Source organism: Linderina pennispora, assembly GCF_002104995.1.
Source record: "Linderina pennispora strain ATCC 12442 chromosome Unknown DL89scaffold_6, whole genome shotgun sequence".
NCBI lineage: Eukaryota > Fungi > Kickxellomycota > Kickxellomycetes > Kickxellales > Kickxellaceae > Linderina > Linderina pennispora.
The window spans coordinates 55,495-75,794 of record NW_024468254.1 but is presented as its reverse complement, the minus strand read 5'-3'; the positions used below and the strand labels follow the sequence as shown (position 1 = coordinate 75,794).

The window sequence follows — 20,300 nt, the reverse complement described above, 5'->3', positions numbered from 1 at the left end:
CTATGGCTCGGGGACGCACCGCTTACAAATTTGCAACACAGCTGCAAGATGGCACAGTGCACAAAGAATTGTGCAAATATCTGCTATCCTAAAGAGAATTGCACAGTTGGCTGATGCTTAGGACAGATTTACCATATACAAAGGATGAGGGCAACCTGTCTTGGGAAACTCCAATATAGATCCACCAGTGCATGCAAAAAGATTGGATAAAACTTGAATTGGACAAGCTTCATGTCTATTCACGCTCACTCGCATCGACTTTTTGGCACAGAGCGGATTGCAAATAAGTTATACAAAGTCCAATACTTCTCACCAGCACATTGGTGACTTGGCCCTACGGATGGAGACCACCACAACAGACAGGCATTCCCCGAATGCCGCTGCGCGCGAACTGGATTCATTGCAACTTGCATTCAGGTATATAGGTTGCGTTGTCCAGCTGCTCCACACTTGGCCAGGACTGTCCTCGTGTCATTCCGGTCTGTCCCTTATATGCAGCTTCACGAGATATGGTCGTTGGACAAAGACCAGACGAGTAGAATTTCCCGCAGAGACCAATTTGCCTTTATGCACCGAAAAATCCATATAGAAAACTGCTTGCGTGGTCGCTGCGCCTACCGCTTTCAGTACTCCAGGCATGTAAATTAGCCTATAGTAAGTACCTGCCCACGGCTCAAGTCATCAGCACAGCATGCCTGAGCTGCTGGAGTTAGCTCCATGCTCCGGGTCACCAATATAACGCGTTATTTTAGGGGAAACAGATGCTCTGAGCTTTTGAAATTAAAACCATATAGTGTAACTTCATCCGGCACCAAGCTTGTGCCGAATTCGAATGTACTGTCAGAGAAAAGGAAGCAAATAGCAGAGGTACTCAGCCCAGGAACAGTGTGCCATTAATTTCCACTCTTGTACGAGCGTCAATGCAGGTTGTAGTAAAAGTGAATAATAGCAGGTCGCTGATATTATTTAGGACATTGACCCAAGGCTTGCAAGGACGACCCAGTCCAAGAGGTAGGCTTCAGACAGCAAGCTGCGAACCGTGGCCGGCTTGATGTTGTTGAGGATATAGCCACTTTTGCAAGCAGTACAAAGCAGTTGCTTTATTGGCCACTGTCCGCTGCTTGATACAGCGTGTCCCTTTGGATTGTCACACGAAATGCACCGACATGAGAAATACATAGCAATGGTAAAGGGTGTGCGAGTTTGTAGGATTATCTGCAGCCAAAAGGATTCCCTACATCGGCAAGCAGGAGGTGGAGTATTCAGAGTCCGAAGAAGGCAGGAATTCCCGCACACGCTTTTCTTTGCAGGTATACGCAAACGGAATACCCTGGGAAATGCGGATTGGGGTTAGGAGATGAGAGGAAATATGCATTTCGCAGTTCATGGGAGATAGCATAGCGAACTACACTCGCTTTCGCATTGAGTAATATCATGTCTGGCAATGTACACACAGCCATTAAATAAATCGACATGCATGATCTGAGCTGGGTAACGGTCGATAAGCACTTGTTTTGAACAGGACTATTATTCGAATTGCACAATGTGTGGGGCAGCTTAGGCATTAGCCAGACACTCCTATCTAGTAGACCTTCTTGAACAGAGCTTTATCACACATGAAGGCATGTGGCTAGAGGTTAGCGGCATGGCTATCTAGTGGCCGCACTTGGGAGGAGCCGTCGAGGTAGGGGTGGGCGCGTTGGTAGTGGGAGCAGGCGCCGTGGTGGTGGTACCAGGAGCCTTGGTGGTAGGAGCAGGTGCCGAGGTGGTAGAGGCAGGGGGCACATAGGTAGCCAGGCAGTTGGTGATGATGGTACCGCTGACAAGGTTCAGAACGCTGGGCGGGATGGCGTTGGGCAGCTCCAGGAGCCACGCGTCGGTGGGGTTGGAGGGCATGGTTGACTGGCCCGAAAGAAGCGACGACAGCTTAGCACGCTGCTCGGGAGTCAGAAGCAGACCAGCCGAAGGAAGCAGGGGGTCAGCCTTTGCCTTGATCTCAGCCCAGTGCTGCTTGGCACAGGCGAGAGTAGCGGGTGAGGTCCAGTCGATGGCACCGAAGGCCGAAGCAACGAGAGCGGTAACAGCGATAAGGCTCTTGAACTGCATTGTGGATTTGTTGTTCGAGGGGTGGGTACTAGAGGGAATTAGGAGAAAGATGTGGGTAGAAAAGTATACAGGTTCTGAAATTGACTAGGCCGTTGGTGGTGGGCCGGCAATATCGGTATTTATATGCCTCCCGTATGGAATGACGGTGCATCTGGAAAGGCAAGGATCATGCAAACAAATGTGTATTCCACGGCTCCACCGGCGATTCTGTTGTCGATTGTTCTGCTCATCGCTGCCTGGAGATGACTCGATCGAGAGGCAATCCGGTTTGCGAAGCTGGTCCACTCCGTTCACATGGGATTGCTTGGCCAACCACATAAAACGAGATATTTTTGTGGATAATTTAGAACGAAAGACAAGCGGAGGAAGCAGTGGCCATACACTGCTGGCACGGACTGGTGCATTTCTATGAAAAAGCCTGTACTATGCAGGTTTTCGTTCGCACACATATTCACACCCATTCGCATAGTGCGATTTGAAACTGCCGGTGCGAGGTTGGTGGGAAATGCTCAGCATCCAAATGCTGTGCCATTTTTGGTTGCTGCTCAGGGATGTGACATGGCCATCCTTGGCTAGGTGATGGTAATTGGTGAATGAATACTGACAGCCCCGGCATACCAAAGTCAGAAAAAGGACGCGGGATCCGCACTATCCAAGCAATCGTACAATGCGAAAGGATTCTTGGCTGCCAAAATACATTGCTGGCCAGCTGTCTCAGAAAGAACCTGGCAGGCCAGAGACCGCTTTGTGCGCGTGTCGTCCACTGGGCTTGCACCACTGCGGAAGTATGCATATTCACAAGCTGAAATGGCAAGGGTACACAAGACATCGATTTCCAAGAGGATTGCCAGTAGAAAACCGGTTGTAGCCCAATAAGCAAAGTGGTGGATCCATTCAAGCTCAAGACCAAGCCGAAACGGATTCAGCGCTATACGGCATATAGCACATAAAGGGGGAGCCCCTTCTAGTCCATCCCGATGGCGTAGGCGCCATGCCACACAAATTCCGCACGGGCAATATCCCAACGCAGTGTCATCTTTCCACTCAACAATACGCAGGTGCATGTGCCAGGCGCGTATCCCAAACTGGCATTCCTTGCCCCTACTCTGGCCATCTGCACACTATTCTCTGCAGAGAATTCCAGCGCAAGCAACAGCATATCTCGATTTTGTCTGCAGGCCAGTCCTCAACGAACGTGAAATCAACTCGATAGCCATGCCCTGTCCCTGAGTCCGTAGCCAAGCACTGCATTTCCTCTGGTATCAAGTAGGCAGAGTCTGCTTGTATGAAACGACGGGTCAGGTGGGCATTTGAGACTTCTAAAAATGGGCATGCAGAGGCAATCAGCAGCGAATGCTCGTTGCACACTGCAGCTGAGCTGGCCTTCACATAAGAGCATTTGCCCATGGAGTAAAATTTATATTTTCGTCTAGACCAGCTGACAGCGCTTAATAGGAGTTGGAGGAACTGAGGTGTATAGAGGCACTGCGACCGGCGCTGTGCTATAGAGCGGAGTGGCAACCGGTGCCACAGAACTTGCAGTCTGATGTCCACCATCAACAAGGGCTACGGGGTGTAGCACACTTGGCACAGATGGGACAGGGGGGGTAGTAGGCATGGCAGCAGGTGCGATTGGGGCGGGTGCAGCAACAGGGACAGCAGCAGGGGCAGGTCTTGCACTAGGTGCCCCAGCAGGGGGGCTGGCCACAACAGGCACTCCATGATACCCGGCCGGCGGGTTCGGGTTGGCAGCAGCAGCAGAAGCCGAAACAGCATACGCCCCACTAATGCCCGGTCCAACCGTAACATTCGGCGCATTGTTGTAAAGCTCCAGCCCAGTCTCGTAGTTGCCATTGAACTCTGGAATGGTCGGGAACCCGGGGTAGTTGGCGATGGTCATTTGCTTTGCAGTGTATGCGTTTGATGAGCCTCCCTTGATCGCGATGTCGGCACAGTTGTGATACAGTTCGCGGTTGCCCGATGCGTTGACCCAGCTCCATGAGAACACCACACGATCAGAGCTTGGCAGATTGCTGGGCAGGGTGAACGTATAGCTAAGGACGCTTGCATCGTTGACCTGGCCTGTGGGTTTTGAGCCGACAAAGCAGTAACGCAGCTCCTGGTGGATAACAGCAAAGGTCTTGCCGTTATCGTACGAGACAGAGAACTCGCAGTGACCTCCAGAGTGGACCGCGGCGTGAGGGCGGAAATGGACCGTGACGGGCTGGCCAGCAGTCCACGTCGCAACTGGCGTGTCATAGGGGGTTGTGTTCTTGCATAGCGGTTGCGAGCTGTCTGGAGAGCCGATCGGTGCGTTAATGTTGTAGTCGAGTGACTGTCCGGCAGGAACCGGCGGGCAGTGATCGCAGAATGGCGTGTACCGAACGCATGGGCTGATCATTGATGCATGTGCGGCCACAAATCCTGTGAAGCACAGAATAGATGCGGCAAGCGAGGCAACCGGCCGGTACATCTTGTAGTGTCTTGTAATCGTTCGTCAGGCAAGGGCGGCAAAGTTGGAGCTGGTGCACGATCCAGTCGTGGTGTTAAGCAAGGGCAGAGATACAGGCAAGCCGTCAGCGAATGAGCAAGGAGTTGATTGAAGCTGGATACGCGTCTTGGCAATAATCCATGTGGTGCTTTTATATCTGCCACAAGGTGCAGCCCGCTACAGCCTGGTCTATCTATAGTACCGGTGCAGTACCCGCCACACAATCGGTGGGCTGGCCTGAATTGCAGTTTTCGGGCAGTAGGGCACATTATAAGCAATAAAGGCCGTCAGGTTTCATTGTGTCCTGCGCCGAAACCAAATGAATGCCGATTGTCCTTTCCGAAATGGCAGTCAAGACAGCTTGTGTGCTGCTGCTACTGGCAATGGAAGCATAATGCTATCCGCTATCCGCGGAAACAGTCCTGTGCAAAGCCAAGGCTGCCGAAGGAAAATGGCTTCTGACATCATCGCATAATATGCAAGAAGGGAATGTGTATATTTGGAAAAAATACCACAGTTGGAAATAAAATGCTGCAGCCACGGTTCGCAACGTTTTACTACTATTTCCTGTTTCATTGTGCTGGTTATTTTAAACTCCCCAACCACCGACGCACATGGGAAAAGCCAAGGAGCCGAAAAGTGGTGTGCTGCCACAGCGCGAGACGTACGAGCGGATGAACTTTCTCTACCAGTCGGCCCAGTTCTACGCACAGCTCAGCCAAAATTCCAACCCGGAGACCTCGCTTCTGCCTCTGGCCCGGTTCTACAGCAAGGAAATGCGCTCGATTGCCCGGAAGAGCGTGTCGCGTCTGAGCCCGCATTTGAAACGCGGGATCTGCAAGGTGTGCAGCACTCCGCTGCTTCCGGGAATCTCATGCACGAAGCGGGCCAGCCGTGGTGCCAGGAGACCGCGGGTGACCACCACATGCACATACTGCGGTACGCACAAGTCACTGCCGAGCAATCCAGACTATGTGCTGTTTGTCGACAGACCAGAGCACAAGACAATACATTAGCAAGATGCTTGGCTCCACTCAAGGTGCACATTGGCGATTGACAGCCAAAGGAACATTAGTTAGTAGGTGACACTTTATGAGAATGGAAGCACCCTTGCACAAGGCAGACGCAACAAGCTAGATGAGTGGTAAAGGGGGAATGCGATACTTTAGGATATGCTGGGCACAAACTACAGCACACCGGGAACTAGTAGTTCAGGAGCTTGACAGCCTTGCCTATCATATAGTCGCGACCTTTTTTAGATCGGGTGGCAAGATCACCAAAGCGCAGCCCCCAGGCTTCAGTGACACCACGCTTTTTCCCGAGCGGTACGACGATATTGTTCCGCGTGTAAAAGTAAGGCAATAAGTGCGCATGCGTCAGTGCTTCGTGGCCAGCCTGCACAGAAAGCCTGACGCGGCTGTCGAATCCGTTGTCCATCATGAGGCGAATGTTAATGACAGCGAGTTTCGCCTGCGCACATGCCTTGGCCACATATTTCTCAGAGTCCGGCAGCGTGTTGCAGTCGCCGATGGCAAAGATGTGCGGGTACAGGTCATCGTCCAGCTGTAGCGTGGGGCGTACGTGAATCCGGTTGCGTACGGCGTCTACCAGCGGGCGCTCCCAGTTTGAAGGCGCTAGTGTCGACATATAGCACGTTTCAGGCCGCCCGCCAGTAGTCCAGATAGCCAGATCGCACTCAATGGTCTTGCCACTCTTTGTAGTAAATACCTGCAGGGCATCAGGCGTCACGAAGTTTCTTGGCGAGTTAGGCGAAGGCATCACGGTCTCGCCCAACATCAGACGCACGCCCATGCGCGTGAGCTTTTTCTCGGCAGACGACGCAAAGCTGTCAGCAAGATCCCCGTTCAGCAAATGCTTGCGGTTATGGCCGATTGTCAATGTCTTGTCTGGATAGTGGTCGGCAATCTCTCCACACAGCCCAACACCAACAGCACCGCCGCCAACCACCAGGATTCGCTTTGCGCGCTGGATCGATGCTCTCATTGATGCAAACAGCTCCTGCGCCTCATGGTAGTGTGTCGACTGTACCACAGGCAGCGAATGGTACTGCGAACCCGTTGACAAAATCAGGTAGTCAAAGAAGATCCGCTGTCCGCTTTCCAGGTCGATGAACCGGCCGTGGGCCTGTGCGAGCGTGCCTTGGATAAACGTGTGGCTGGCATTGGGGATGCCAGCGGTTGAGAACATGCGGTCGTATGGAATGCACATGCGCTGTGCATAAGATGGATCAACCATACCACGGATGGCTCCTGTGATGTGGAAGTAGTGTGCGCGCCGCTCTACCAGGGTAACCCGCAGGTTCGGATAGTCGCTCTGTACTAGGTTAAGCAGTGTACGGATAGCCTTGACGCCGGCCCATGATCCGCCAACCACAACAACGTTAATCTCGCGCGCGGACATGTGTATCTGAAGCTACTACTAATGTCGCTAGGAGGGAAGCGCGTGAGGAGAGGTGGCAAATATGTGCGTAGGAGGTATAGGTAGAGGAAGCCTATTTCTATATATCCAGCTAGGATTACAGTGGTCGGAAGAGGGTATGTAGCAGATAATGTAAGAGGGAAAGCGGCAGGAGGGAGAACAGAATGCGAAGAGAGGTAGTCGGTTCTGATAAGGAGCCATGGATATATTTATAAGACTGATGTGGGAAGAGGATCAGACGACGCATCTCCAGCAAGCTGCATAATGGCCCGAAGGCGCAGTGTCGCCTGGAAAAAGCAGGTATACTGTAAAATAGGAAAAATGCCGGGTCCTTCTGCTTTTGGCAGAGCATTCAGTAGGCAATCCTGGCATGCAAAGGTCCAAAGTAATCATAATGAATGACAAGATGCGACACGAGATAAACGAAGACGATCATCGTCCCAAAAAGATAAGCTGAGTGAACTGTATGTAATATGCGTTGGTTTGAAATGCTGACTGAAGGGGTTGAGCTGGTGATTCAGTTTTGCGTCTAGTCTCGGAGGCATCGCACTCCCAATAGAGGCAATGGCGCTGGCAATAATTGTCCTCCACTTTTCTTGTCAGGACGGTGTCTGAAAGCGTTGCTAGGCGGCGTTTGTGGCCGAGTAGATCCTAGTAAATTTACCTCTGTAGTTTCTATTCGTGCAGACGTTGCCATCATCCTGGCACTGCGTAGTAAAGCAATAGGAAAAGCCTTGCTGTGAGCGCCGTATGGATCTCCATCGAAACCGACTTTCCTTTGCATAGGCGTTCTTTGTAGCATTTGTACGATCACCCATCCTGCAACTGCCCGCAATCTCGGCTCTCACGAACTATCTTGTACCCCACTCTGGCAATGCACTATTTTTACCGCCGTTGAATTGCACCTCTGAACAAGTGATTGGAGCAATGGGGTGGATCTGAGCCTGCATTGCTGCGGCTGTCATCCATTAATACAAATATCACTTCTCTGAAAACACTAACAGCGTAAGCAGTCTATATCAGTCGCTTTTATGGTCTCAGGTGTATAGCTTAGGTATCCCTACCACCTCCGCACGTTTGACTCCAAGCTTATCTGTGAACATATTTAGTAACTATTGGCATTTCAAATAGCAATGACTTCCATTGTGGACAGCAATACATAGTGAGGATACAGCTGCATGAGTAGGAGAAGCAGTTTGGCAAAAGCAAAACTACGACAGGTGCGCTCTATAATTGCTTGCTGATCTGTAAATGGCTGTAGGTGAAGACCGGGTCAGCCAAGGTTTGCAAATCACATTCACGCCTAAATTCCAAATCCAACCACACTTGCCGTTCTGTGATGGAAGCATACGCTTCGCCAACAAAAATCCGCACTTTGCCGGTCTTTTGTAGTCTATAAACAAATATTCCGAATGTGACAGCATATCTTCGATATATAGCGCGAGTGGATTTCGTGATACATCATGAATGTTTAACAATTCTAAAATAATGTGTCTGTATTGCTGTCGGGTGGTCTTTGTTATTGGTTCTTTACAATGTGAGATTGAAATCCACGTAGTATGATATCTAAATAAGGTTCATGAGTATTTTATATACGAATATGCTTTTTTATTGAACGATGAGATAGAATATACAAACCATCACAAGTTTACAAACGAGGGGTTTAGTAATACTCCTGGACCGCAAGGCGGGAGCCATCTATGCTGCCCAAGCCCCAGCTAACAGGAAAGGGGCGCTTCAGGCTAGTGTAGCTGATTCCGCGCTGGTTGTTGTAGATCGCAGCATCAAGACCAGCGCCAACACCAGTACCAATCAGTTCAACACCCAAGTCACCCAGGAAGTCCTTGGTGCGGTCACTGAGGTGAGGACGGCGGCGGCCGCCCTTGCGGCTGCGTTGGTTGTTGACAGCGTAGTCGAGACCCGCCTCTACGCCGGTGCCAACAACCTCAACAGCAGCATCACTCAGGAAGTCCTTGGTGCGATCACTGAGATGAGGGCGGCGACGACCGCCCTTGCGGCTGCGCTGGTTGTCCCCCTCCTCAAAGTCCTCCTCAAAGTCTTCGTTGTCATACTCAACGCTGCGCTTGTTGTAGATAGCGGCGTTAAGACCAGTCTCCACACCAGTACCGATTAGCTCAACTCCTAGGTCACCCAGGAAGTCCTTGGTGCGGTCACTGAGATGAGGGCGGCGACGACCACCCTTGCGGCTGCGCTGGTTGTTGACAGCGTAGTCAAGACCCGCCTCTACGCCAGTGCCAACAACCTCAACAGCAGCATCACTCAGGAAGTCCTTGGTGCGATCACTGAGATGAGGACGGCGACGACCGCCCTTGCGGCCGCGCTGGTTGTCGTCCTCCTCAAAGTCCTCCCCAAAGTCTTCATTATCATTCTCAACGCTGCGCTTGTTGTAGATAGCGGCGTTAAGACCTGCCTCTACGCCGGTGCCAATAACCTCAACAGCAACATCGCCTAGGAAGTCCTTGGTGCGGTCACTGAGATGAGGGCGGCGGCGACCACCCTTGCGGCTGCGCTGGTTGTTGTAGATAGCGGCGTTAAGACCAGTCTCCACACCAGTGCCAGTTAGCCCAACTCCTAGGTCACCCAGGAAGTCCTTGGTGCGGTCGCTGATGCGGCGACGACCACCCTTGCGGCTGCGCTGGTTGTTGACAGCATAGTCAAGACCCGCTTCTACGCCGGTGCCAACAACCTCAACAGCAGCATCACTCAGGAAATCCTTGGTGCGATCACTGAGATGAGGACGGCGACGACCGCCCTTGCGGCCGCGCTGGTTGGCATCATTAAAGTCGTCAGCGGCCTCAACAAGCGGCTCAACAAGTCCGCCGGTTTGGTCGTTAGGGAGAGTCAGGTCGTTGTCAACAGGACCAGCCTGGTTGGCGGCGGCAGAAGCAGCGAGGATGGCGAAGGCAGTAGCGAGAGTAAAGCGCATTGTTGTTGATTTTCAAAGATGAAATGAAGTGCAAAGTGCTGTTTGGAATGGGGTATTTGACTTGAAAGTGCTTGAAAGTGATGGTTGTGATTGTGATGATGATGTGGAACCAAGATGAAATAGCCATGGTGGGCTGGCTTTATATGCGTTGAATGGACGCTTAGGATATCTTTTAGTCGAACGAATTCTGGACTCTGGATTTTTCGCACTGAGGAGATTGCTAATTTTAGCTAGACAAATGCGTCGTAGTAGAGGCTGCAAAAGAAATAGATAATAATAGATGTAGAAAATATGCCGATCACTTCTTGGTATGCGCACCAAGGATATCCTCAATACGCGCATCGGCTGCCTGACAGCAGCTCATACATAGGCTCTTAGAAAGCATCGTAAAGGCCGAGGTGAAGGAGATTACCATAAATGGACAAAGTGTGCAAATCTGGTTTATCTAGGCATTATCAATTATGAGGATTCTAAAAATAAGAATGTCTGAAATGACACAAAGCACAAAGAAATCTCGATATCTTCTAGAAGACTTGATCCCAGAAGACATGGCCGCAACGGCTTACTAGACAGCTAATAGGGAGAGTTGCTGGCATGGGATGCTGTGTAGTTGCCAGGCGCTAAAAAGCGTGCAATAGTTGGCGCGAATGAACGCATAGAAGTTGCTTTATGTTGCTGATTTCTTTGGCAGCTTGAACTGAGCCGGCTCGAAGCATCAGTGGGGCGGTAAGGGGAGGTCCTCATTGTGATCTTCACATTAGCAAGTAGTTCGCCAACCACTTGGTGGTTGGGCCTAGCAGTTAAACCCAGCGCGCAGTTGGGTCAAAGGCAAGCATTCACCCATGATACTGTATACGCAGCTGGGTCAGAAAAATATCTATATTCAGATACAGCACATTGTACCTAGGCTTTGTCGCGTTGGTGTATCATTCTGCTTTTGCTTCCAGAATTGCCCACTGGCAGCGATTCTGATACTAGTTCAAGCTCCCTGCTGCTTCAAACCTGGCACCGTCGGATGTAGCCTTCTATAGCCACATCGGCCAGATGTCGGGAGAGCAAGAAAGAAGACGAGTTACGAGGACCCTAGTGGCCAGATCATGGATCAGTACTGGGGGGCTTGTCACACAGCCAATGGCTGAGGTGGCTGACACTTGTTTTGCAATCGAGCTGATTATTCAACTGCGCGAGAATTCAACGCTCCGACCGTGCCGAGGGCTGCACAGTCACAGGAGATGATCAGCATGGGGGTGGGGTCGGGGGCACGATTTCATGTTTGTTGGGAAAAAAAAACTAGTGTCTAAATCTCAAGAAGGGTTTAGCCCAGCAGCACTCTCCCCCAGCCAACTTCAATAATTTTTTCTCCATTCTCCACGCATTTCATACAAAATATTTTCTTCTACAGATATTGCTAGCATGCAAGTGTGGTTGCGAACGATTCAACCTGCCGGGCTGTTATGCGTAGCAGGCGCATCGCTCGCCCAGCTAATGCATATATCAGAGATCTACGTGCTCGGCGATCTACAAGAAACCTGCGGACAGACAGCGCACTGGTCCCTCTCCAACGACTGTCTTAGACGCGGCTTCATACTGCCTGCCATCGTGCTCGCCACAGTATGCTTACAGGGGTTTACGTGTGCCTGGCAGCGCATGTACAGAGCAGCGTCAGAACCAACCGCCGCCCTGCGCCGACCCAGTGGCAAAGCCATCGTATATGATCGGCGCGCAGCCCAAGGCGCTGCAGTGGTGGTGGCAGGGGTTGCACAGCTCAGCAGCCTTGCCGTATGGCAGTATGCCGATAGCAGTATGCTGGCGCTCAGCCAGCTGTTTGCATCGCTGCTGGTTCTTTTATGCGCAGCATCGTGTCTGGCCAAGTACCTGAATAGCGACCGGCTCTCCGTTACCGGCTTGTTTCCGCATCAGGTCGCTGTGCTTGTCTTTATGCAGTGCATTGTTGGATTAGCAGAGGTGTATTTTGCACTATTCACGGAGGCCCATGCGGACGTCCCTGTGTGGGGCAAGGAAGCCGCATTGGCGATCCAAGCGCTGGTGGTCTCAGTGGCCATCAGCACATTGCTGCTAGTTTTCTTGCTGTGCGTGCAGCGCCGCGCACTGTATGTTCGGCCAGATGCGTGCGATTCGGAAGGCGTAGCCGGCAGGAGAGGTGACTCGGGCGATACTCCACTGACATCTGCGCGCAGCGTGCGGATAGCGCAGCTTGTTGACTCGCCCGAGCACAGCGTGTCGTGGCTCGGCTCACTATTGTTTGCCTGGCCTGCTGAGATTCTGCGCAAGGGTGCTGCAATGCAGCTCACTGAGCTCGATCTGTACAATACGCAGGATATCGAAGACCCGATCGAATCTTGGGGCAAGTTCCAGGCCCACCGCAGTGCCGGATGCACGCTGACTGTGGCTTTGCTTTGGACATTCTGGCGCGAGCTGGCGCAGCAGGCGGTTCTGTCGGTAGTCGGGTGTCTCATGCGGTTCGCGGTGCCGTTCTTTTTGCAGCGGATCCTGCGCACCATCGAAAGAGCGGATAAGCAGCCAGTGCATATGCGAATTGCATATCTGGATGCGATAGGCATTCTTGTGTTTGCCGTGGCCGAGTCGATTGTGTCGGCGCGTGTCATGTGGACTGGCCGGTGCATCGGCATCCGCGTGAAATCCCTACTGGTAGCTGTATTGTCGGCCAAGACGCTTGAGAGACGTGCCAACGGGGGCGCCTTGGCAGAAGATGGTAGTGAGCAGGACGATTCGAATGAGGCCAGCGACGGGAAGATCATGAATCTGCTGACGGCCGATTTCCAGGCAATCACCGAAATGGCCGCTTACCTGGATGCCCTGCTCTCGATGCCGCTGCTGCTCTGCATAGGCATCTGGTACATGTACCAGCTGCTGGGCGTCTCGGCTCTTGTCGGCGTGGCGGTGATTCTAGCATACTCGCAGTTATCAAAGCGCCTGTTTGGACATCTGGGAAAGATCGAGGACGACCTGGCGAGTCTGAGCGACCGACGCGTGGCGGCAGTCTCGGAGGTGGTCCAGGGCATCAAGGCAGTGAAGCTGTTTGGTTGGGAGCAGGCGTTCCTGGCGCGCATTAAGGAGAAGCGCACAGCACAGCTAAATGTGCTGTGGCGGGTGCTGCTGGTATGGGCAGCGATTTTCCCGGTCGGCATGCTGGCGCCGATGCTCGTCCTTTTGTCGATTTTCGCCACATATGTGGTGTGGTTCGGCAACTCGCTGACAGCCGAGCTGGCATTCACCTCCATTACCGTGTTCCAGATCACCGAGATTGTCTTCGAGCACTTCCCGACCATCATGAGCGGTACCGTCACTGGGTACGTGTCGCTGCGCCGCGTCGATGCGTATCTGGGGCAGCCGCAGGTGCAGAGCCTGCAGGATCGTATACAAAAGCCACAAGCGGATGGCGAGCTCGGGTTTATTAACGCTGATTTGGTCTGGGATGTTGCTGCTAAAACCAAAGATCGCTGTGAAACCGAAACTTCGCCGCTGCTCGCCTCATCGCCCGCATACGGCTCTCTGGATGCCCCTACGGCAGCTGGTCTAATCACCCACTCGCTGCACAATATCTCTGTCATGTTCCCACCTGGTGGTCTGACGGTCATTGCTGGGCCGACTGGCAGCGGCAAGACATCGCTGCTGTCAGCCCTAATCGGCGAAATGACATTAGTGCGTGGTGCGATCCAGCTGCCGACGGTTAATCCGCGGCACATCAATGGTAATACTGCGGATATGTATGGCGATATCCTCGAGTTGTCGGAGCAGTGCCTGGCGATCCGCGATATCGCGTATGTGGCGCAAGAAGCCTGGCTGCGCAACGCTACTATACGCGAAAACATCCTCTTTGGCGAGCCGTACAGCCAGCAGCGCTACGAGGAGGTGTTGCGGGTCTGCGCACTGAAACCCGATCTGCGGATCCTGGCAGCCGGCGACCAGACTGAGATTGGCGAACGTGGCGTGACATTGTCTGGCGGGCAGAAGCAGCGCGTGGCATTGGCACGTGCCATCTACTCGGCCCGCCGGATCCTGCTAATAGACGACTGCCTGGCAGCCGTCGATGCGCACACAGCCAAGCACATATTGATGGAGTGTCTGCTGAGCACCACGCCGCTGATGCAAGGCCGCACGTGCGTGCTGGTCACCCACCATGTAGCACTATGTGTACCGCGCGCCCAATATATGGTGGTGATGCAGGAAGGCCGCGTGGTCGTGCAGGGACATCCGCAGGAGCTGCTGGATTCCGGCAGACTCGCAGGCCTGGAAATCGATGGCCTGGAGTCGCCGCACATCAGCACGCCGGCCAGTTCCACCAGTTTGATTGACCGGGCTGGGGATTCAGTAGCCCGCCAGCTCGAGGCTGTCGGCGACCAGATGCCAGAGGACGAGTATACAGAGCGGCGGCACCTGCTGGCTGAGCAGAATGGTGGCCGTGCGGGTGCTGAGGAGGGAGCGCTGATCGAGGAGGAGGAGCGCGAATCGGGGTCGGTCAAGCTGGGCGTGTGGGTATCGTATTTCAGGGCGTGCGGGTCGGTGTGGTTCTGGGCTGCCATGCTTGGGTTCCTTGCTGCTGCACAGACAATGCAGGTCTTTCAGGTATACTGGATTCGCCTCTGGATCACCTCGACCACAAACCCGGCTGACACTGGCAATGCGCACTCGTCGGTGTTCTGGCTGGCCATGTACTGCGGTATTGGCACCAGCGCGGCATTGCTAAAGTACGCGTACATGTACATTTCGTCGGCGGGCTCTCTGCGGGCATCTCAGACGATCCATGCAAAGCTTGTGCGCAGCATCGTCCACGCGGTGCCGCGGTTCTTCGATACCACACCCCTGGGACGCATAGTGAATCGATTCGCACGTGACATGACCCTGATTGACGAGAACGCCATGGATAATATCGCCTGGTGGTTGATGGACACGGCTGGCGTGCTGGCCGTCTTTGCCATCATCATTGCAGTCACGCCTGCGTTCATTCTTGTTGCTGTGGGCATCTCGTTTGTGTACATGTCAATCGCATACTACTACCTGGCGGCGTCGCGCGAGCTCAAGCGGCTCGAGTCGACCAGCATGTCGCCGCTGATGTCGCTGTTCGGCGAGATGATCCAGGGCACTGCATCGATCCGGGCATTCGGTGCCCAGAAATACTATATCCGCGAGGCATTGACGCGGATATCGGCTCATTGCCGGCCATTCTACCTTGTGTGGGCGACCAACCGCTGGCTGTCGCTGCGTGTCGACTGGGCAGGCGCCCTGGTGTCGTTCACATGCATTGTCTTGGCCCTGGCCAATATGCAGAGCGTGGATGCGGCGCTGGCTGGGTTTGTGTTGTCGTATGCGCTGACATTCTCGGACCGCATGATCTGGGTGATCCGTAGCTACGCAATCAACGAGCTCAACATGAATGCGGTCGAACGCATCAACCAGTACATGGGTGTGGAGCAGGAGGCCGAAACGCAGGGGGGCATTGGCAGCGCCAGTCCGGAGTGGCCACGCAGTGGCGATCTGCGCGTCGAGGACCTGGCTATTGAGTATGTGCCGGGTGTGCCGGTCCTGCACGGCATTTCGTTTGCGGTCAACAGCGGCGAGAAAATCGGCGTGGTCGGGCGCACCGGTGCCGGAAAGTCGTCGCTGTCGCTGGCGCTGCTGCGGCTGATTGAAGCCACACATGGCAGGATTGTGCTGGACGGTATTGATATCGCCCATGTTGGCTTGGAGGATTTGCGCCGCAGTGTCACGATCATTCCACAGGACCCGGTGCTATTCAATGGCTCGATCCGGTTCAACCTCGACCCGTTCAGCGAGTACCCGGATGCGCTCATCTGGGACGCCCTGAAGCGCGCGCACCTCGTCCACGACGGCAGCCCTAGTAACTCGTCGGTCAGCCTTGGTGAGTCGTCTATGGAACACATGGCTGGAGTGTTTACCAGCCTTGACGCAGAAATCAAGGAGCACGGGATGAACCTGTCGCAGGGCCAGCGGCAGCTGGTTGCGCTGGCGCGCGCGCTGATAAGACGCTCAAAGGTGATTGTCATGGATGAGGCGACGGCGTCGGTGGATTTTGACACGGACAAGCGGATCCAGCGCACGATCCGTGGATCCGAGTTTTCCCAGTCGACGCTGCTGTGCGTGGCACACCGTTTGCGCACAATCATAGACTATGATCGCGTCTTGGTGCTCGACCAGGGAAGGATTGCCGAGTTCGGCACCCCATACGACCTGCTGCAGAAGGAAGGAGGTGCGTTCAGGGCGCTGTGTCAGCGCAGCAACGAGTTCGAGTACCTGGCTGAGGCTTGCCGGCAGCCCACAGGAGGTGAAAATCGAGAAGCAGCAGCACTGCGTCAGGAATAGGGATAGTGTCTCATCCCCCATGGTTGCGGCATATGTTTAGAACCATGCGGACATCCGCAAATAAAAGTCTTTTAAGTGGACAGCAGTTGCGGTTTTGAGATAGCAAGAAAGGAGAGGAGAGATTGTTGGGAGTCCAGTTTGTGCACTGTGCACCTCGCAGCGGAGAGAGGGATATGAATTTGTGACTATTTTTTTACTCGTCGCCTGAGCAGTTTAAATAGGGAAGAAATAAGCGCGACCGCCAACACACCATGTTCTATTTGCTTCATATCTTGCCGACCCTGTTATTTTCCCCTCAGTACACTAATGCTAATAATGCCATTTCAGCGGCAGAAAAAGCTATTGCACAGACTTGCTGTGGTCGCCAAGGACCGGCTGGCTGTTTACATTGCGCTGGCCAAGGAATGGCTGGGTACCGAGCGCACACACAACGTGATCAAGGCACTGGTGTCGTGCCTGATCGCCACATTGCTGATCACAATCGCGCCCGTGCGGCAGGCGCTGGGGCCGTACGGCTTCAATGTACTGGTGGTAGCCGGGTGGACGCACGGCGGCACGACCATTGGGGCGCACATAGAACTGCAGGCGCAGCAGCTGCTGGTCAGCGCCAGCGTCTGGGCATACATGGCATTGGCGCAGCTGCTGGTGTTTGGCGTGGCCAGCATCCCGGCAGGCAGCCTGGAGACGCGAGTCTACGGCACCCGTGCAGTATTGCTGGCAGTGTTTTGCTTCCTGATCGCCCTGGTAAATGCATATGTCCCGCGCCTCAGCGTACCGGTCAAGCTCAATGTGATCGCGCCGCTCTCGGCACTGACCATTTTCCCGGCGCAAGATACACTACATTTCCCAACCATGCCGTCGATAATATACGCGCAGCTTCTGGGCGTGGGGATTTCGCTTGTGGTTAATCTCTTGGTCTTGCCGAGCACGTCCAGCTGCCAGCTGGCGCAGTGCCTAGAGGATCTGGCTGGAGAGATGGCCGAGTGCTGTGGATTGGCCGGGCGTCATATTGATGGGCTGGCGTTTGCGCTTACCGGACAGGCGGTGGAGCGTGCCAGGGAGCGTCGGCGGGCGGTGCGTGCGGCAGCGACGCGGCTGGCCGAGGCTACGGGCAGTGTCCGGTATGAGGTGCTGATTGGCGTGTTTTCGCAGGCCGACTACCAGGCAATCTTCATTGAAGCCAATAAGGCTGCTGCGTCATTTGGAGCGCTCTGCCTGCCGTTCGAGATTGACCAGACTGTGGTCCGCGAGCTGTGCAAGACCGGAGCTGGCTCATTTGATTTTGGCTCCCAGAACCGGGACCCGTCCGAACGCATTGTGCAGGCTATCCGCGAGCTCCTGGGAGAACACCAGGCGACAGTTGCGAAAATGGCCAGGGCAATGGCGGATATACACGGGCGGTCGGCTGCGCAGGAGATTTGCCGCATTATTTGCCGGTGGGTTGGGGCGTCAAGACCCGCGGGCTTGGACTTGCTGGACTTGCTGGAAGTGGCCCGTCACCTGGACGATCGGGCCGCGCATTTCGAGCGCCTGGTCACTGCCACCATCGCGCAGATTCCCGAGCACCAGATCCTGCAGGACGACCTGTGGTACATGCACCACACGATCCTTCTGTCGCTTGCTGGCGTGTTGCGCGAAAATTCCCAGCGCACCAGCTGTCTGCTGCGCACTATCGGTGGAATTCAGAGCAGGCGCCAGGGCATCGGCCGCGTGTGGGTGCCGAGACTCAGCTGGGAATGGCTGGTGCGTGGCACAGAGAACCTGGCCAGCCACATCCAGGATATCGATCACCTGCAAACGGCGTTCGAGAAATCCGCCAGCATCGACCATGCAGAGCCCGTGACGGGACACAGCCAGCAGCCGGGTGGAGTGTGGGCCCGGACCATGCAGTGCCTGGGCAATGTGGATGCCTGGCTGCACAAGCGCAAGGTGCAGTATGCGCTAAAGTTCACTGTCGCTGCAATGGTATGCGCCATTTGGGCGTTCCTCTCATTCAGCCACGCCTGGTACGTGCGGAACAACTGCCACTGGGCCGTCATCTGCATTGCCTTTGTCTTCAACATCTCCATAGGTGCTACCACCAGCGCCTGCCTCAAGCGCCTGCTCGCCACATGTCTGGCTGGCGCCTGGGCCATCGCCGCCTGGGAAATCAGCCTCAAGGGCGCCAGCCCACCCTTGGCTGTGCTGTCTACCATGGTGCTCTGCTGTGCCTGCATTGGTGCCCAGTTCTACGCTGGCCGGTCTGGCCTGGCGCCCATAGCTCCGGTGATGCTAATCGCCTACGCGGCAGTCTTTTGTGCCGCCTACTATGAGAAAAACGACGGCCAGCCGGGCATCAGCGGTGAGCGGCTCGGGTGGCATCGCATCGTCGTCAATACCATCGGCATTGCCTTTGCCATGCTTGTCTCAGCCGTTTTGATGCCGTGCCGCGCACGCGTGGTGCTGCTGGAGCGCCTGGCCGAGCTGCTGCACCTCAGCAGCCGCATCGCCCAGACCACCACATTTATGCATGCTGCTGGCGCCGACCACCCGGCTGCCTACCGGTGTGCCCACTCTCGCCTGGTGCATTTCCTGCAGAGATCGCGCGTGCTGATTGCGCGCAGCAGGGCACTTCACGTGACTGCCCAGTCCGAGCCCAACTTGGCCCCTGCCCGTGGCATCGCCGCCTGCCGCCAGCTCATCGATCTGCTCGAGACGCAGCTCGAGTGGCAGATGTACGCGCTCTCAGCCCACGAGCGCATCGGCCGGGAGGCCGTGACCTGTGCGGTACGCGGCTCACTGGGTGTCCGCCAAGATATCCTGGGCGCCTTCGCCTGCTTCAACTACATTGTCGCGGCTGCCCTTGCCAGCAATCGGCCGCTGCCCGAGTTCCTGCCGGACATCCGCACCGCCCGCCTGCAGAGCCTCGAGATTGTGCGCCAGGCACTGAGGGCTGAGCCTGGGTTTGGTGCTACTGCGCTGTGCCGCCTCAGCGTCGGCGTGTGGCATTTGGCTGCGGGCCAGTCGGGCATTCTGCGCCTGGCGCGCGATGTCGTTGGCTCTGAAGCTGACTTGCTGCCAGATGTTGTCGACCGTATGGCACTAGTGATGGAGTCTGGCGGCGACCCCGACGCTACTCCCGTCAACTCCCCGCTGCTTGCCACATTCAACCACCCTGCACCACACCCAATGCAATGGTTTGCCCACCAGCATGCCCGCCACAACCTCAAACTCTAGGGCCTGATCAGACAAGCCATTAGCATATTTGTATATTGAGTTAAAGAACAAAGCTGAGGAAACAATCTGTATGTCTGTCGCATGTGGCCTTTTATCTGCGTGTTCTGAGGGCGAGCTTCGTTCCCTTGTGGCTGATCTCACGTGAGCCCGTACACTGCATCGTGCTTTTGTGATGCCATAATCGAGCCCACTTGAAATACCCTTTTGAAGCATGCACGTGCATTTTTTCCCGCACGTCCTCATATAAGCGCACCTTTTTGTTTGTCTTCGCTATTTTATACACATCATGAATGTCCCCAAACGCCGCCGCAACTTTGGTCTGACCGACGACGAGGACGCAGCCAAGCTCAAGCTGGGCGAGGACTTCCAATACGCCGACTGCCTGCTGATCTCCGAGGTCCGAATTCTGCTAGAGGCGCAGTACGACACAAAGAAGGAGGACAAGACCATCACCGGCGTCTACGAAAAGACCCTCGACTATGTGCAAAAGTTCTCGCGCTACACGAACCGCGACACCGTCAAGGAGGTCCGGGCGCTGCTGAAGACATCCAACCTGGAGCCATTCGAGTGTGCGCAGCTGGGGAACCTGTGCTGCAATGACTACGAGGAGGCCAAGGCGCTGATTCCAAGCACCGCCGCTAAGATTGACGACGAGGTCATGGACTCGCTGCTGAAGCAGATGGACAGCCTGAAAAAGTACCAGAGCTAATAAAAAAGGTTAATGTATTTTCAACACAC

At 54.6% G+C, this 20,300-nt stretch overlaps 9 protein-coding genes across 9 annotated transcripts; 4 read left to right on the top strand and 5 right to left on the bottom strand.

Annotated features, from left to right (window-relative positions):
• Window positions 1–1,525: 1,525 nt before the first annotated feature.
• Window positions 1,526–2,172, bottom strand: DL89DRAFT_267113 (uncharacterized protein). Its single transcript, XM_040887370.1, has one exon. It carries the CDS (start codon window positions 2,104–2,106, stop codon window positions 1,654–1,656), a length of 453 nt encoding a protein of 150 aa, XP_040743523.1. The 5' UTR covers window positions 2,107–2,172; the 3' UTR covers window positions 1,526–1,653.
• Window positions 2,173–2,331: 159 nt separating this feature from the next.
• DL89DRAFT_148633 (uncharacterized protein) lies at window positions 2,332–2,979 on the bottom strand. Its single transcript, XM_040883507.1, has one exon. The coding sequence runs from the start codon at window positions 2,933–2,935 to the stop codon at window positions 2,558–2,560; it is 378 nt and encodes a 125-aa protein (XP_040743522.1). The 5' UTR covers window positions 2,936–2,979; the 3' UTR covers window positions 2,332–2,557.
• A 474-nt stretch (window positions 2,980–3,453) lies between these two features.
• DL89DRAFT_267112 (uncharacterized protein) lies at window positions 3,454–4,706 on the bottom strand. The gene has a single exon (XM_040887369.1). It carries the CDS (start codon window positions 4,577–4,579, stop codon window positions 3,536–3,538), a length of 1,044 nt encoding a protein of 347 aa, XP_040743521.1. The 5' UTR covers window positions 4,580–4,706; the 3' UTR covers window positions 3,454–3,535.
• Window positions 4,707–5,142: 436 nt separating this feature from the next.
• Window positions 5,143–5,720, top strand: DL89DRAFT_245834 (Rpr2-domain-containing protein). Its single transcript, XM_040885096.1, has one exon. The coding sequence runs from the start codon at window positions 5,212–5,214 to the stop codon at window positions 5,611–5,613; it is 402 nt and encodes a 133-aa protein (XP_040743520.1). The 5' UTR covers window positions 5,143–5,211; the 3' UTR covers window positions 5,614–5,720.
• Window positions 5,721–6,118: 398 nt separating this feature from the next.
• Window positions 6,119–7,018, bottom strand: DL89DRAFT_218875 (FAD/NAD(P)-binding domain-containing protein; the record flags this gene model as incomplete). The annotated part of the gene is made up of 1 exon (XM_040884359.1): window positions 6,119–7,018. A coding segment is annotated over one exon (900 nt), but the record flags the coding sequence as incomplete, so codon positions are not given.
• A 1,681-nt stretch (window positions 7,019–8,699) lies between these two features.
• On the bottom strand, window positions 8,700–9,983 carry DL89DRAFT_257185 (uncharacterized protein; the record flags this gene model as incomplete). Its single annotated transcript, XM_040885506.1, has 1 exon — window positions 8,700–9,983. One exon carries the CDS (start codon window positions 9,981–9,983, stop codon window positions 8,700–8,702), a length of 1,284 nt encoding a protein of 427 aa, XP_040743518.1.
• A 2,430-nt stretch (window positions 9,984–12,413) lies between these two features.
• On the top strand, window positions 12,414–16,382 carry DL89DRAFT_234659 (P-loop containing nucleoside triphosphate hydrolase protein). The gene is made up of 2 exons (XM_040884948.1): window positions 12,414–14,310; window positions 14,392–16,382. The coding sequence occupies exons 1-2, from the start codon at window positions 12,459–12,461 to the stop codon at window positions 16,344–16,346; spliced, it is 3,807 nt and encodes a 1,268-aa protein (XP_040743517.1). The 5' UTR covers window positions 12,414–12,458; the 3' UTR covers window positions 16,347–16,382.
• Window positions 16,383–16,620: 238 nt separating this feature from the next.
• Window positions 16,621–19,593, top strand: DL89DRAFT_267111 (uncharacterized protein). Its single transcript, XM_040887368.1, has one exon. It carries the CDS (start codon window positions 16,662–16,664, stop codon window positions 19,560–19,562), a length of 2,901 nt encoding a protein of 966 aa, XP_040743516.1. The 5' UTR covers window positions 16,621–16,661; the 3' UTR covers window positions 19,563–19,593.
• Window positions 19,594–19,808: 215 nt separating this feature from the next.
• On the top strand, window positions 19,809–20,298 carry DL89DRAFT_267110 (DNA directed RNA polymerase II polypeptide D-like protein). Its single transcript, XM_040887367.1, has one exon. The coding sequence runs from the start codon at window positions 19,849–19,851 to the stop codon at window positions 20,269–20,271; it is 423 nt and encodes a 140-aa protein (XP_040743515.1). The 5' UTR covers window positions 19,809–19,848; the 3' UTR covers window positions 20,272–20,298.
• Window positions 20,299–20,300: the final 2 nt, after the last annotated feature.